This window comes from Sceloporus undulatus, chromosome 4 (assembly GCF_019175285.1).
Source record: "Sceloporus undulatus isolate JIND9_A2432 ecotype Alabama chromosome 4, SceUnd_v1.1, whole genome shotgun sequence".
NCBI lineage: Eukaryota > Metazoa > Chordata > Lepidosauria > Squamata > Phrynosomatidae > Sceloporus > Sceloporus undulatus.
The window spans coordinates 64,558,566-64,575,413 of NC_056525.1; the positions used below are offsets into that span (position 1 = coordinate 64,558,566).

General features: G+C 43.3%; 2 protein-coding genes across 7 annotated transcripts in view; one reads left to right on the forward strand and one right to left on the reverse strand.

Moving 5' to 3' along the window:
- The window catches only part of ANKS1A (ankyrin repeat and sterile alpha motif domain containing 1A), a 193,172-nt gene extending 184,769 nt beyond the window's left edge, over positions 1–8,403 (reverse strand). For 4 of the 6 annotated variants that reach the window (XR_006103693.1, XM_042465251.1, XM_042465253.1 and 1 more), the window contains exon 1: positions 8,125–8,403. Coding sequence is in view for 5 of the 6 variants with exons in the window: in XM_042465251.1 (XP_042321185.1) it covers positions 8,125–8,318 (194 nt within the window). In the remaining variant the exon portion in view is untranslated. The remainder of the gene's footprint in view (positions 1–8,124) is intronic. The other 2 variants (XM_042465256.1, XM_042465252.1) reach the window with 1 other exon arrangement.
- A 2,883-nt stretch (positions 8,404–11,286) lies between these two features.
- TAF11 (TATA-box binding protein associated factor 11) lies at positions 11,287–16,619 on the forward strand. Its single transcript, XM_042461896.1, has 5 exons — positions 11,287–11,504; positions 11,720–11,868; positions 12,929–13,016; positions 13,559–13,655; positions 16,215–16,619. Exons 1-5 carry the CDS (start codon positions 11,325–11,327, stop codon positions 16,343–16,345), a joined length of 645 nt encoding a protein of 214 aa, XP_042317830.1. The 5' UTR covers positions 11,287–11,324; the 3' UTR covers positions 16,346–16,619.
- Positions 16,620–16,848: the final 229 nt, after the last annotated feature.

Below are 16,848 nucleotides of genomic sequence, written 5' to 3' on the forward strand. Positions count from 1 at the left end.
ATCCTACTGCTGGGGAAAAGGTGCCATATGACTAAAAAAATGTAGCAGCAGCAGCAGCGGTAGTAGTAGAAGCGGCAACAGCAAAAACGATGGTACCGATTTATTTATTTATTTAGTGGCCTTCAATTCCATTGACCACCATAGGCTTCAGGAGACATTCTCTGGGTAAATGAGCCCTGCGACACCTGTCTTAAGAAGTAATGTTTTGAAAAGGATAAGACTCTCGCTAAAAGATCGAGGTGGCCAGTCTGTGAGTGTTTTTATACTCGTCTTCATTACCTGAAAATCAAGTCTGTTGTTGTGTGCTTTCAAGTGAGTTCTGATTTATGATAATACAGTACTACCATGAGGTTTTCTTCACATAATTTGTTCGGTGGAGGAGGGGGTTGTTCTTGCCTTCCTCTGAGAAGAGTGTGACTTGCCCAACACTCAAACCACAACACCTCGCTGGTTCAAAAATCAAGGTGCCTCAGTGCATCAAAAGCCTCGCTATCAGTTGAGGTTCTCATACTACCATCCTTCCTGGCCTGGTTATCATTGAATTTTGCAATGAACATTATGTACGTATTTCAATACATATTGTAAGCCACTCTGAATCTCATTAGGAGAAACAATGAATATAAATCCAATAACTAAATTAGTAATAGCACAGCCTTTGAAAATTTTATAAATTGCATCTTTTCCAGAACACTGTGACTGTACTGTTAATAGGAAGTACACAAAACGAATGTATCAAACTTGTATTGAAATAACCTCACTGGTATATTTCCAAACTCAATTCAAGTGCTAGTCTTTATGCTTAAAGCCATGCATGTTTTAGCACATAGATGATACCTGTCGGACAGCCTTCTCCTGCATTCATCTGCCCTCCCACTGAAATCATCTCCTGAACCTCTTTCCTAGATGTTCCCATCCCTGCCACTAGTGACTAGAGAGAGAGAGAGCACCTTTGCAATCTAGGTTTCATGCATTTGAAATGGTTTTCCCAGGCAGGCTGACTTGGTATCATTTAAGCAGCAGACAAAATCATTTCTGCCTCCCCAGGCTTTAAGAATGGCCAATATCAGCATTTTAATCTATAGAGGCTCCAAATTTATTCACAATGGTATTTTAGTTTGTTCTGTTAATTTGGATGCATGTAGTGTTTTTTAAAAACAAAATCGTTAGTTGATCTGGCAACATAAATCTATGCTGCTGGTGCATGATACTTTATGTAAATATGCATTGAAATTCCTTATTAAAATAGCTCAAAACTCTCTTGAGACCAGAAGAATCATCACAGATGAAAAGCATTAGCAAAAAGATTAGTTTAAGGTGAATGTTCTAGATCAGGGTTGAAGACTGTGTGGCCCTCCAGATGCTAATGGTTGGTGGGTTACAGACCACCGAAAAGCAGCGGCCTGTACCCACCCCTTTCCCCAGTGCATCAGGGCCTCAGTGGCCAGAGCGGCAGCCGCTGAGGCCCCAATCTGCCGCTTTCCAGGCCGTGGGGAAGCCGCCAAAGGGCCCTTCCCCGCAGCCTGGAATGGGGTGTCCTTGGGGCTTCAAGCCCCAAGGACACCCCACGGAGGTGGGGAGGAAGAGAAAGGGGCCGCTTGTCCCCTTTCTCCTGTGTTGCTGGCGCAGCCGTCTGAAGGCTGTGCCCAGCAATGCAAAGCCAAGAAGGAGCTCGAAACGGAGCTCCTTCTTGCGCTGCATAAAGGGCGCTCTAAGCGCCCTCGAGCGGCGCGATTTCGTCACGTCTGCGCCGCCTCGTTTGGAGGCGGCGCGTTTGTGACGCCATCATGGCGGCCCCCATGTAGATGGGCGCCGCCATATTGTACGTCCTCAGGACATATTAGGCTGGGGACGTCAAGAAGTGACGCCCCTTTTTAAAACTAGGACGTCCCTTATGGCCGTTTGTAACGCGCCGTCAATTCCCATTAATAGTAATGATGTATGATAGGATCTACAGTCCAACAATACAGGACAGCCACATACATGTTCCCTATGCCTGTTCTGAACATAAAGTAGAATGTAAATTGCAAAACACAGGTTAAGAACTTAAAGATTTAATACATCTTCTCCATTCCATTGTAAGACTGTCACAGACTGGAGCATCCACCCAGGAACATTTATCTCACACACATGCACTCCTAGTTTACTGCCTGCCCAAGAAAGAGCTCTAGTTAATTCAAAAGTTGACGCATTCTAATTTCAGACTATAACAGAGTTACTGTTTCACTACACCTGCAAAGAACTTCTCAAATGGAGTGTATAAATTAGATGATTAGAAACAATTCAAAGGGGAACTTGTCACCTCATCTACAACTCCACAACTTCCGTTAAGATCACTACAAACTATAGACTCATTTTACACCTAGAAAAATATTCTCATTATTATTATTAACCTTTATTTATGAAGCGCTGTAAATTTACACAGCACTGTACATACAATCTTTTTAATTAGATGGTTCCCTGCCCTCAGGTTTACAATCTAAAAAGACATGACACAGAAGGAGAAGGGAGTGGTGGCAGGAAAGGATAAGAGGTCCAGCAGTTCCTCTCTTCCTCCGAGGTCTGGACCAAGGCAGATGGACTGGAGGGAGGGCTTGGCTTCAAAATGGAAGGTTAATCTTCATCCAGGGAAAATACATACTCTCAAGTAGGATAATGCATATACAGTACATAGCAATACAGGAAATGGTTTGATAAACAGGCACCAAAAGAACATCCGATAGTAAGCGACAATTATGCAATGCCCCCCCTGGGAAGGGTTCTCTGAACCGGATGGTTTTCAACTCCGTTTTGAAGCTGGTTTAAAGAAGTGATGGCTCTTGCTTTTGGGGGAAGAAGGTTCCAGGGTGAGGGGAGGCAGCAGTGAAAAGGGGCAATCCGGGATGGGGCAGAGGAAATCCTGGGCTGAGACAGGAACCTTGACTAACCAGAACGGAGGGCCCTGGTGGGGAAGGTGAGGAGAAAGAAGGTCTGATAAGTAAGGAGGGGCCAGTCCATGGAGGGCTTTAAATGTCACACAGGAGCTTATACTGAATGCGGAAAGGGAGGGAGCGCAGTGAAGGATGCCAACACAGGGAGATGTGGTCAGAGCGGTGGGTGGAAGTGATAATGCGTGCAGCTGAATGCTGATAAAGGACAGAGGTGAGAAAGAGGAAGCCCAGCCAGGAGGACGTTACAGTAATCCAGTCGTGAGATCTCATTCTGACACTCCCAAGTGTTATTTTACTCTCAGACAAGACTTCGGATATTTGCTTCAACTCTAGCCCACAAAAGACTTCTAGTAAACTCTGACACATATATTCTAATAAAAAGGTATGGGTATATGTGTTTTCTAGTTGCCTATCAACCTACAGCAACTCCATGAATTTCATAGAGCTTTCTTGGGCAACGTAGTGCATTATTATTCTTGTATATAATAGATATCCAAAAAATACTGGCTACCAATTAGTCAGGTTCACCAACCTTTGGACCAAAATACCTGATGGGTTTTGAAGACAGGCTGAGAATGACTAGTGCTCTTCACAGAGACCAAAAAATGGGTACTCAAGAGGTATACAACTAACAATGAGACCCTGGCTTGATGGACATGTCAAACACCTCTCCTGCCCCAACTACAGGGAGAAACAGGCATCAGAATCACTTCATCACTATTCTGAAACAGACAACACAAAATAAAGCTTTAAAAATTAAAGAAACAGCCCATTGGGCTCATCAAGTTGAGAAAGAAGAGAATCCGCCAGAACACCCATAAATTCATTAAGCTGCAGAACTGGAAAAAAACAAAACCTGTAGCACTTCTCAGGCTTTTTAGATTTGGGGGCCGCTTTGGTTATTTACATTTAAGTAAGTGGTGTCTTGATAAGAAGTTCTTTCATTTGCTCTCTGTTCTGCACTCTTTAAAAAACATCCATACACAAAACAAACAAAAAGTAAAGAAAACAGTGACTGGGCAATTCATAGATCTCATTTTAAAACCAGGCACAACTTTCAGTTGAAGAAGACTGAAAAATAACATAAGTAACATACAAACTACATCCAGGTGTTCCAAGAAAATACAGTGAACCCTTCCCTTATGTAGGGGATCCGTTCCGGACATACACACCCATGTAAGGGGAAAAGTGTGTATGCTTGTGCCCCATTAAAAATAACGGGGCATAAGCCCATGGTGTGGTGCAGCACAAGCACCACAAGCACAAGAACCATTGTTTCTTCCCATGCAGTTTCTGTGTAGGCTGGAAACTGCATATGGCGCTCCCGCAGCATAGGCACACTGTACTTGCAAGGTTTAACTTAAGAGATAAAGTATGTAGAGAGATCTTGTAGCACCTTTGAGACTAACTGAAAGAAAGAAATGCATCTAAGGAAGTATGTAAGTCTACAAAAGCTCATGCTGCCAACTTCTTTCTTTCAGTTAGGAGATTATCAGACTATCAGTAATAGCACAAACCAATTGGCATAATTCTTATTTGGCAACATCTTGACCTCACGACACAGGGCGCAAACCTGTAAAACCGCCATTTTTCACTGATGGGTAGAACCTGTGAATTACTGCAATTACGCAATAATACTGTGTCCAGAGACCAATGTAATCATTGGACATGCCATTGTCGCACAAACTTGTGAGCTTCTCAGTGCAAGACTTCACCGCTCCCTCCCTTCTAGTGACATTGAAGTCACATAACTACACACGCACACCTTTTTTAAAAAGTTGCGCCCTCAAGAATGTGGTCAATTCCTGCCACTTGTATCGCAAATACACCCTGGTTTTCAGAAAAAAGTGTGATCTAACACACGACTATAGCATTAAGGCTGCAGTTTCATTTTATTTGGGTTGCTAATGGGTTAGTGTCATGAAGTGATAATCTCCTCAGTCTCAAAGGTACTACAAGATCTCTCTACATGTTGATTCTACAGACTAAAACAGTTATCTCTTTGAATTAAGAGAGAGAGAGAGATGTGAAGTCAAATGCATTCACAGTCGGCACCCATAGTTTTGGTTTTTTTTCTGAGCTATGTGGCCATGTTCTGGAAGAATATCTTCCTGACATTTTGCCAGCATCTGTGGTTGGCATCTTCAGAGAATGCTAGCATGGAAGTGAGTGGCATATATATATATATATATATATATACATATATATGCTGTGTGACCCTTGGTTGAGAGAAAGTGGTTTACATGTTAATCTCTGTGTTGGTCTGCTGCTGAATGGCAGGGTCAAGGGGGTTTCCCAGCAGACAATGGATCACTAATTATACTCATCGGTCGGCATTCACTGGGGTTAGGGGCACAGGACCCCCATGAATGTGGAAAAAACGCAACAAAACCACTGTGCTTTTACCTGAGAGAATACCTCTCTAGGAATTTCTATGTCCTTCAGTGCGACTTTTGGTTAAAGGTGACCACAGAGTTGTGCTGGAGGACCTAGAGATTCCTAGAGAGAACATATTAATAAAATCCATGAATAATTAAATCCACGAGAGTCAAAGGTGCAAATGTGGAGAGATGAGCGTAAATAGACACTCTATGGTCTTGCCATTCAGCAACAGACCAACACACAGATTAACATGTAAATCACTTCCTCTCAACCAAGGGTCACACAGTATATATACCCCACTCACTTCCATGCCAGCATTCTCTAAAGATGCCAGCCACAGATGCTAGCAAAACGTCAGGAATAAACTCTTCCAGAACATGGCCACATAGCTCAAAAAAACAAAGAACTATGGATGATGGCCATGAAAGCCTTCACCTTCACATCTCTCTCTCTCTCTCTTACTGTAATTCAAAGACAGAGCACTGTTAGTCCATAGAACCAGTATGTAGAGAGATCTTGTGGCACCTTTGAGCCACATAGCCTGAAAAAAATGACAAAAAACTAAGGAGTTTATCATGCGGAGAAAAATTTGGAGTTTAAACAATGATTAACCTGTGAAAATTGCGCAACTGACATTAAAACATGATTAAAATGAGATTAACACAAGAGCCATTATCCCTTGAATAACCAGACAATAAACAGCAAAAAGTCATTCAGTGGGAAATCCCATGATTTGCTGCTGTTTTTGACTGGTTATTCTGGGGGAAATCGCATTTTAATCACATTTCACGTCAATGTTGTGTGAAAACCATTATGCGATAGTAAAGGGTTATCCATGGGATAATATCACTTTGAACACAACGTCGTGTGAAAACCATTAGAACAACTGCATGATAATAAACTCGTTATTTATGGAATAATATCGCTTTGAATGCGACATCAACCAATGGGCTATTCTGGGGATAATATTGCTTTGTACACAGTGTGTGAAAACCATTAGTGCAGTTGTGTGATAATAAATGGGTTATTTATGAGGTAATATTGCTTTGAACACAGCATCATGTGAAAACCATTAGTGCAATTGCATGATAATAAATGGGTTATTCATGGGATAATTTCAGTTGAAACACGACGTCGAGTGAAAACCATTACTGTGGCTGTGGGATTATCACAAGTTAATCACTGTTTATACATCCAATTGTCCCCCGTGTGATAAACTCCTGAGAGAGACAGAGAGAGAGATTACAGTCAATTACCAACTGATTTTTTCCACGGATCCAAGCATCCATGGCGTGAAAATACACTCCTCCCTCCATATTTGCGGCTTTGATATTTGCAGATTTGATTATTCATGAATTTGATTAATACATTCCTCTTTAGTCCTCTGGTGTATCTCTATGGCCAACTTTAACTAAAAGTTGCACCGAAAGACCTAGGGATTCCTAGAGAGAATACTCTACTAGGCCTTTGTAGCTCCTCCAGGGCAGTCCTATGGTCTGTGTCTGTCAGACATTGACCACAGAGTTGTGCTAGAGGACCTAGCATATTTCTAGAGAGGTGTCCTTTTAGGTAAAAACATGGTGTTTCTGTTATTTGTGGTTTTGCCATATTCAAGGGGGTCTTGTGCCCTTAACCCTAGCGAATATGGAGGGACACGTGAACTCCAAAAAAGTATAAATTCCAAATAGCAAACCTTGATTCCCCCCCCCCCCCTTTTATATAAGGGTCACCATTTCACTATGCCAATGTATTTAATGGGACTAGCACATCCACAGGTGTTGTTATCCATGGGGGTCCTGGAACCAAACCCCAGTGGATACCAAGGGCCCACGGTATATACACACACCACCCAAACAAACAGTTAGAATCACAAAATCATAGAGTTGGAAGAGACCCAAAGGCCATCCAGTCCAACTCCCTGCCATGCGGGAAATCTCAATCAAAACATCCCCATTGACATCCAGCCTCTGTTTGAAGACCTCTAAGGAAGGAGACTCCTCTCCACTCCAAGGGAGTTTGTTCCACTATTGAATAGCCCTTACTGTCAGGAAGTTCCTCCTAATGTTGAGGTGGAATCTCTTTTCCTGTAGCTTGCATTCATTGTTCCGGGTCCTAGTCTCTGGAGCAGCAGAAAACAAGCTTGCTCCCTCCTGAATATGGCATCCCTTCAAATATTTAAACAAGGCTATCATATCACCTCTTAACCTTCTCTTCTCCAGGCTAATCATCCCCAGCTCCCTAAATTGTTTCTCATAGGACATGGTTTCCAGACCCTTCACCATTTTAGTTGCCCTCCTTTGGACACATGGTTCCAGTTTCTCAGCATCCTTTTTGAATTGTGGTGCCCAGAACTGGACAGTGTTCCAGGTGGGGCCTGACCAGAGCAGAATAGAGTGGCTCTATTACTTCTCTGGATCCAGACACTACACTTCAAATATTCCACCAACAACCAAACAAAAAAGAGTGCCTCCATTTAAAAGAAAGGATCCCAGACACAGACCCTCTTCCTCCGCCTGGCCTCCTCTAGCCTCCCGCGCTCCCTCCAGGAGCAGCAGGGAACAGGCGCTTTCGTTCAAGGAACCCGGAAGCGCCACAAAAAACGGCGCTAAGGGCCCTCTACACGTTGAGCAGTTCTCAGCCTTTGGGCCTCCGGATGTTTTTGGACTCCAGTTCCCAGAAGTCCCTGTCAGTACGCTCATTGTTCAGGAATTCTGGGAGTTGGAGTCTCAAAGAGGAAAAATCTAGAGGAGCAAAAAATTAGAGAGACACACCCCCGCCGCCGGAAGGCAACCAAGACACAGACGCCGCCGCCTACCTGAGGAGGCTGGAGAGACCGCTGCTGCCTCCTCCGCTGCCTCCTCCTCCTCCGCCTCCGCCGGAGCCGCCGCCCCCTGAGGACCCTGAGCCGCCCCCGAAGCCCGAGCTGAGGCGTTTGCCCGACAGCAGCTTCTCCACAGCGGGCAGGTTCCCAGTGCGGGAGGCCTCCAGCAGCTCCTGCTCCTTCCCCATGGCCAGCACCCCGCCTCCGACGACTCCGCGGACACTACTGCTGCCACTGCCTTTTCAGCCCGGCCGGCGCGTCCTTCCGGGGCGGGGCTTTATGAGGCCACGCCCCCTTCCGTATAAAGAGGCGGGGCTCTGTCTAGGCTTGAAAGGATGAGGTAAGGAGGCAAAGGTGAGTACAGTACTAGGCTCTAGAAGCACCTTCTGACTGGCTCAGCGCTAAGGAACCCTGGGAATTGTAGTTTGTTGTAGCATCAGAGCTTTTTCTGATAGAGAAGGTTCAATGGCTCACAAAAACTACATCCCCCACAATTCCCTAGCATTGAGCCAAGGCAAGTAAAGCTGTCTCAGGCTGAATCGTTTCTGCAGTGTGTTTTGGACCTGCGTTTCTCAATGTGTTCTCGTTGAAGAAATAATCCAGTTTGGCACCGCTTTAACTGCCCTGGCTCAGTGCTAGGGAATTCTGGGAATTGTAGTTTGATGTGGCACCAGACCTCTTTCTGACAGAGGAGGGTGAATGTTTCATAAAACTACGGTCCCCAGAATTCCCTAGCATTGAGCCAGTTTGAGTCTGCTTTAACTGCCCTGGCTCATTGCTAGGGAATCCTGGGAATTGTAGTTTGTTGTGGCACCAGAGCTCTGGCAGAGAAGAAGTCTAAATGTCTCCCAAAACTATAGTTCCCAGAATCCCTTGCATTGAGCCAGGGCTATTAAAGCAGCCTCTAACTGGATTATTTCCGCAGTGTGTTTTGGTCCTAAGAGAACAGAGTGGAGTTGATTTATCACTGTGTGCCTTCAAGTAATTTCCAGTTTGTTGCAATTCTGTCAGTCAGAGGGGTTTCTTGGCAAGATTTGTTCAGAGCAGGTTTGCCATTGCCTTCCTCTCAGGCTGAGAGAGAATCATTTGCGCAAGATTACCCAATGGGTTTCCATGGCTGAACAAGGATTTGAACCCTGGCCTTCTGAGTCTTCGTAGTCCAACACTCACAACACAACACCACGCTTTCCCTGAAGCCCCTCTGACTGGTATTGATTAAGAAAATATGAGCACAGAGACCGAAAGTGAAATTTCAATACAGGCCCATCAAGTTAGGCTAGATTGCTGTCAAACATGGCTGAAGCATGCTACAGTTACAAGTATGTGCTGGCCAATGCTCCCCTTCCCTTTTTTATAGTCAGCTGTAAACTCATTCTCCACAGATCTGAATGTAGAGAAAATCCATCTTGTCTTTAGAAAAGTAATAGGATATTTTGTTTACTTCAAAGGCCTCATACTAATTGCTACCAGGAGGGTATACAGACCCAAAGGCATGCCTGCCCTGGATTTTCAGGCACTTTTACTGCCTCAGCATTTCTGTTCAGTGGTGGCAATAACTGCCACAAAGAAGAAAGATAAGCGTGCCTCAAAAGTAGCAAGATCAGCCCTATACTCTCAGGTGCCGCACGAAACATTTGCTCCAAGCAGCCAGGACAAGACTGGCGGCAATGGCTTCCCAGACTGAGGAATGACCTGCCAGAGGAGATACGACACTGAAAACGCCACTCCATCTAAAACAGCATTAAAGACTGTTTAGAGACTCCCATCCAGTCAGTTTTAAATCGCGACTTTTCAATCTGTATATTAACTCTTATGAGTATATTTTAATGGTTTCGTAGTATTGTGTTTTAACTGTGGGTTTACTGTATGTGTTTTTAATTGTGTTTTAAATGTATCCTGCCTTATGCCTTGAGGAAAGGAGGGAAATAATAATAATAATAATAATAATAATAATAATAATAATAATAAATATTAACGGTAACTGTAATTTAAAACTGACAAAACTATCCCAGTCCATTTCAGTATTGAGGTAGAAGTTGTAAAATACACAACCACCATCACAAAGGTTCTCTTGACCAACGGAGTGTCCGTCCCAAATTTCAGCAGATCAGACAAGGTTCTTATCATTTTGTTGTACAGCACAATAAAAACAACATTTATTATTATTATTATTATTATTTATCAACATCAGAGTGACCTGATGTTTTTCTTTGCTGTTAGTAGAAAGGAGAACAGGGCATTACTGCAGGATGTAGGACATGCAAGAAAAATGTAGGACGTGACCCAACAGAAGCTGCAGACACTCATATAAATGTATGCTCTTTAGTCCTGCTCAAAACAGAGGACGTTTTGACGTTCCTTCTGGACAGAAGGTGGCAATGTAGGGAGTAACATCTGTCTAGTCACCCTGAGGACCAGGCACCGGAAAATGTAGGACATCTGAGGAAAATGAAGGGCATGACCCAAGAAAAAGTAAAAACAAGACTATAAAGATAAATTCATGCTTCTTAGTCCTTCTCCAAATGGAGGACATTTTGGAATTCCTTCTGGTCAGAAGGTTGAAATGGAGGACACATCTCAGGAAAGGAGGATGTCTGGTCACCCCCTGTAGTTGTTGTTGTTGTTGTTATTGTCATTATTATTATATTTACAGTCAACCCTCCGTATCCATGGATTCAACCATTCCTATTTTGAAAACATTTAGGATATATATACACACAGTGGCCCTTGCTATCTGCTGCAGTTACGTTCCAGGCCACTCTGTGGATACCAAAGTCTGTGGATACTCAAGTATACAATGCTATCCCTAGTATTACGTGGAAAAGTCAAGGGTTGCATTTTGGAATTTATACATTTTAAAAAATATTTTCAAGCTTGAATCTGTGGATAAAAAAAATTCTGTGGCTACGGAGGGCTGGCTGTATATGAATTCCAACAACCAAACCTTGGATTAGGGACTTACTACAACAAAGGACAGTACTTACTTGCCCATAGCAGGGAAACCATACTTGTCCATAGGGAAGCACTAGAGAATACTTGCCCATAGGGAATCACTGGGTGAGTATTCAATGGTTCCCTATGGGCAAAGACAAGGGTAGGCGGCGATTGATGCGTTGCCATGGAAACGGGGCTCCTGTGGTTGGCTCTGCCTCGGAGGCCGCCTTGCTGACGTCATCAGAGCGCGACGGGCTAAAATGGCCGAAGCGGCGGAGGGTCGCAGAGAGGAGGCGGTTGTGGCTGTTGCGGGGCCTTCCCCGTCCTCAGTGGCGGCGGAGGAGGGGGGAACGACGTCCGTTGTCGCCGTAGTGGCCCCCGACGGGCAGGAGAAGGGCCAGGGCGAAGCCGAGGAGGAGGAGGAGGCGCCGCCGAGGGAGGTGGGTAGGGAAATAATCCGGTTTTGTACCGCTTTAAGTCTTTGTCTGGCTTTTTGCTATGGAATTCTGGGAGTTGTTTGTTGTGGGGCCCGGAGCTCTGCCCCGCTCCGCTCCGGGCCCACAACAAACTCGAACTCCCAGAATTCCATAGCAAAGACATTAATAAAAGAACCCAGTTAGGACTATAGCTGAGTGGCAAATGGTTTTCTTCCTAGGTCAAAACTGAGGCGCCTTCAGAGCTGCCCCCGGGAGAAACAGAGGAGCCTCTGCTGCAGTCTTCGGCCAACAAGAGAATGAAGATAGAGGTAAAGGAGAAAAAGGAGAAAAGGCACAAGGTGGATGAAGACGAGATCCAGAAGATGCAGTGAGTAGCCCTTTATTATCTCTACATGAAGGTAGCCTCTGCACAGGTGCTGAATCATACCCCTTACAGAGGACCCTGGCCTTATTGCCATTGCCTGGGGAAGAACGCTGCTCCTCCTCCTCCTCTTGAGCGTGTTTTCTGAGATGGCAGACTGATGCACACTTAATGGAAAGTACTTCATGGGGCATAGTTGTAATCTAATCTCCTAAGATTTTTTTTAACAGTAAAAGATGATTATGTTTATTATTGTTTATTATTATTATTATTAATCTTTATATCAAACAAATACTTAATAGTTACTCCTAAATTAGAATATTGAATTGCACTGCTGTCCCTTTTAGACTACACTTGTCCCTCCATATTCACTAGGGTTAGGGGCACAAGACCCCTGTGAATGTGGAAAAACCGCAAATAACAAAAACACCATGTTTTTACCTGAGAGAAGGACACCTCTCTAGGTATCTCTGGGTCCTCCAGTGCAACTCTGTGGCCAACGTCTGACAGACACTGGCCATAGAACTGGAGTGTTCATTCTGGGATTCTCTAGGTCCTTCAGTGCAACATTTAGTTAAAGTTTACCATAGAGTTGCACTGGAGGACCTAGATGTCCCTAGAGAACATATTAACCAAATCCATAAATAATCAGAGCCACAAATATCAAAGCTGCAAATGTGGAGGGCTGAGTGTCATTTGACTAATTTGGGTCCAAAAGGCCCATTTTTCCATTTCCCTTTATCTGCGGCAGCAGTTTGTGCCTCCCTTCAAAATGTAGTTCTTGGCATGAGGCCCCCTTGAGAGCGCTATGGGAAGCAACATTGAGGTCTGCATTGGGAGGCAGAAATGGGTGAAACTGCCCCCGGTCCCAATTAGAAAGAGCATTCAGAATACACTAAGGGTTACAAATAGGGGGAAAAACACTGGCGCCAACCATTTTACCATTTGAAATTATGTTATAGAATTGCATTGTCAAAAGCTGTGCATTTCCTGTAGCTTTAAGAACGACACTAGTATTGTTAGATTAGAATGTTTCTAACTCTGTGCTAAAATTGTTTTTCTCAAGAATATTAGTTTCCTCTTTTTCTGAAGAACAACTCAATCGTTACGAGATGTATCGCAGATCAGCTTTCCCAAAGGCTGCTATTAAACGGGTAAGGTAGAGCTTTACTCCAGTTTAAAAGTGTATCAGATTAACATGTTGATATGGCTTGATTATGAAGTATAAATATGGAGACTATAGAGGGAGTATATTGATTGGATAAACCTGCCATAAATATGACAGAAGTCTGTGATGCTGTTAATATGATTCAAACAAAGATCTACGAAACAGTGATACATTTATTGGCCAACCGAAATGCACAATATACTTGTTGCAGGTTTTCGAAGCTCCACTGGCTTCTTCATCAGGCAAGGTGTTACAAACCAAACAGGAGAAAAATTGGAGATGTTAGTAAGATGCCTGCATGTTGTTGTTTCTGTCCTTAGTTAAGATGGTATGGGGAGGGTAAATTTTGCAGGCTGGTTCCTCCTCCTTCTTGGCTGTGTGGCAATTGGGAGATTTTCAAAGCCCAGGAAATTCGAAGTACATTTGCATATCAAAAGGACTCTTCTCTACTAATATTCAAGAACAGAAATTAAAGTTCACATCTACAAAACTGAATTTTGTTGTATCTTCTCTCTTTTCCTCCCTCAGTTGATCCAGTCAATTACTGGAACCTCAGTCTCTCAGAACGTGGTTATTGCCATGTCAGGGATTTCCAAAGTTTTTGTTGGAGAGGTGGTAGAAGAGGGTGAGTACTAAAAGAATAATCCAGATTTGGGGAAACCTTTCTTAATTTATGGGAAAGGTGATTAGGAAGTAGGGCTAATGAGGAAGGTAATGGCTGAGATCTTGTACTGCATGTTCAGAGAATAACACTCATGCCGTGCAGCTCTCCATCTTTCTCCTGCCCTCTCAAGCCCTGAGTGTTGTTACAGTTGTTAAATGGCAGGGGGAAATGACCAGGTTGCAAGGACTACCTCCTGTCTTACTGCTGTTCTCTAGCAAGAGAGGAAGGTTGACCAGGGTTTGTGTGATGTTCATATAACTGCTTAGTCCATAAAAAGAAACAAGATAATCACTAAACCACATAAGCAGTAGGATAGTAGTGCAAGCACTTGCTTCTGTAATCTAGATCTTTGCAGTATATCTAAAATACTCTTTGTATACTCTTGATTTTCAAGGTGTGTATAGGGAATTCTTAACCAGTCATATCTAAGTTAACCACAAATGGATTGGGTTACCAGCCCATATCCTGAGCTAATGAGTAGCAGTAACCTGACAATTATTTCCTCAGTTTTTATTTTTGAAATACAAATTATTTTGCTAATTACTGAAATAGTGTGCAGCATCTCTCTACTTACTCCTCCTACCCACATTAACTAACCAAGGCGTGTTACAGACTGCCCAAAACAGGCGGTCTCGCGCCGCTGCCAGTTGCTGCGTCCGGGAACCGCAGCAGCCAAACCGCGCGGTTCCCGGGCGCAGCAAGAAAGAAGTGTCAAAATGGCGCTTCTTCCTGCGTCCCGGAAGTGGCGCCGCAAGACACGAGGCGCACACTTGCAGCATCACTTCTGCTGCACGACATCGGCGCTATGCGTCTGCGACGTCAAAATGGCGACACCCATCTATATAGGGCGCCGCCATTTTGACGCACTCATTACATGCGAGGGGCAAGGCGCGTAACGACGGTGCCTCATGGGCCCGTCTGTAATGCGCCAAAGAGAAGCTAAGATACCCATTTTCTTTCTTTTTCCTGGGGTGCAATTAGAAGGCTGTACATAAGCAAGGAAGTATATTCTGAAACAGAGAAAATTTAGTATGCTGATTCTACCATGGTGATTTCAACATTAACCACCATCCATATCAAGTTCACCTTAGGCTTTCCACATGCTTTCTACTACTCTTGCCAATTAGCATTCATATGCAAATACACAGAACCCAAAATTCTATACCAGTTACTCAGTCTTCACATGTACCATTTACCTCGCTTACCATATTAACCTATTTATATGGCTTGATTGTTGTATGTGAAACTACACAACACACAAGAGTATTTTGATAGAACCCATCATGCTTTAAAATTAAGCTTCCCAAAGTATTTGCTGCTGTTCATGTCATTGTTGTTACAGAATAATGTTCAGGCTTTATTCAGAAATTTTGTTGAAAAGTCTACAAATGCATGATCTTGAATCTGATCTCTTTTCCTCGGCTGATCAATTACTGGAATCTTGTTAGTGGCATGTATGCACGCATGGCTTATGTGTGTGTGCATGTCTTTGTAGATGGAGTGCAAGGTGCTAGTCTGTAGCCATTTGTGGACTGTGCAACACTCTCCTTGCATATGTCAGGCTCTGGGAGGGGCAGTTGCTACCCACCAGTGGGGAGGCAAAGTAGTAGGGAAACAGTTCAGATGATGTAGCTCTGAGAAGGGATAGGAAGTTTCACTTCACTTGTGAGCACTCTCATTGCCTTTCCCCATAGAGCCAAAAACAGGGCTGGTTTTTCATTGTCTGACTTTCCTCCTTAGTCCTTTAACTCCCTGCTGGTAATAACAGCAGCAGCTCCTCCTGAGGCATGATGGTAGCTATGTGGAAGGGAGGTTTGGGGCCAGAGGATAGCCCCTTGCTCTCTGTCCAAAACCAGGATATATATAATAGCTGAACATGGAACTGCATGGGCACAAGGCAATTTGATGTAGCATCTCAGCCTCTGTCTACAATTACATTATAGAAACACAATGATTTTTACAGTTTGTTATGTCACAACTACCCTTCCCAATGTTTCTGCAGAGCAAGTTCTGTTAGTAGTAGTTGATAGTACTTAGAATAGTAAGGAATGTAAACTATAGCTGGCATCCAGTAGTAACTTACACAGGTTAAAGTCATTTTTTGCCCATTGCAGAAGTTGAGATTCTCTAGTCACCTTTTGCTATGATCAAATTCCTTCCCCAAATCCATCTTTTATCTACTGTAGCCTGCCCAACCATAAATATTTACTAGAGGAGTGTCCTGCTATATTCTACCTCTGGAGATCATGATGGATGAGCTTGCCGGTTGTCTGCCACCTCTTACCAACCAGTAAAAGGCTACTGTATGTTGGGAGGGCTGCAGCAGGCAAAAGTTGAGGGGTGTGTGTGTGTGTGTGTGTCACAGAAGACATGATGTAATTCCACCTGGCAGAATTTTACACTTCATCCCTGTTGGGGTTTTTGTCTTTAGAAATACGGCATACTGTATTTTACAGTCATTTATGAGTGACATATTCAGTGGATAAAATGGTTGTAAAAGGCTTCCTTTTCTTTGTCCAGCTCTAGATGTATGTGAGAAGTGGGGAGAGTCACCACCTCTGCAACCTAAACATATGCGTGAAGCTGTCAGACGGCTGAAGTCAAGAGGACAGATCCCCAATTCAAAATATAAGAAAATCCTCTTTCAGTAAAAAGACACTGAGAAAGGACTAAGTGGAATGGGGATTTTCCAGGCTGGATTAAAAGAAGAAAACCTCTGCTGCTGTCAATACCAATACAGATCATCTGAAATCCTGGGTCCTTGCACACAAAAAAAACTTTACTGTAGGTAATTTGGACTGAATATAGAAGCGCTTTCCAAGTATGTTGAAGCACTAAACTGTATAACAATTCTATGATGAAACTATCTTTGAGGTGATAATTTGTGATTTTTTAAAGAAAATAATAAATTAACAAAATAAGAAATGTGGTAATGTTCATAGAGCATTCAGGATGAGAAGTGATAAACTTTGCTTAAATGTTTGACCCAAGCAACATAACCAAACCATTTTTACAAAGTGTTACTGTTAAAGCAAAGACATAAAGAACCTCAAAACATGACAGGTCTAGTATATTTTTAAATGTGTTCAGAATTTTTTCTTCTAAATAAACAGTGACACTCATGTATTCTGTGAACTATGGAATGAATGTGCTA

What these genes read in the sequence shown, in the direction of transcription:
- TAF11 (XM_042461896.1), top strand. Translation starts at nt 11,325, where the DNA reads ATGGCCGAAGCGGCGGAGGGTCGCAGAGAGGAGGCGGTTGTGGCTGTT. An exon ending in AGGAGGCGCCGCCGAGGGAG is followed by an intron (nt 11,505 to 11,719) that starts GTGGGTAGGGAA and finishes TTTTCTTCCTAG; the next exon opens with GTCAAAACTGAGGCGCCTTC. An exon ending in CAAAGGCTGCTATTAAACGG is followed by an intron (nt 13,017 to 13,558) that starts GTAAGGTAGAGC and finishes TTCCTCCCTCAG; the next exon opens with TTGATCCAGTCAATTACTGG.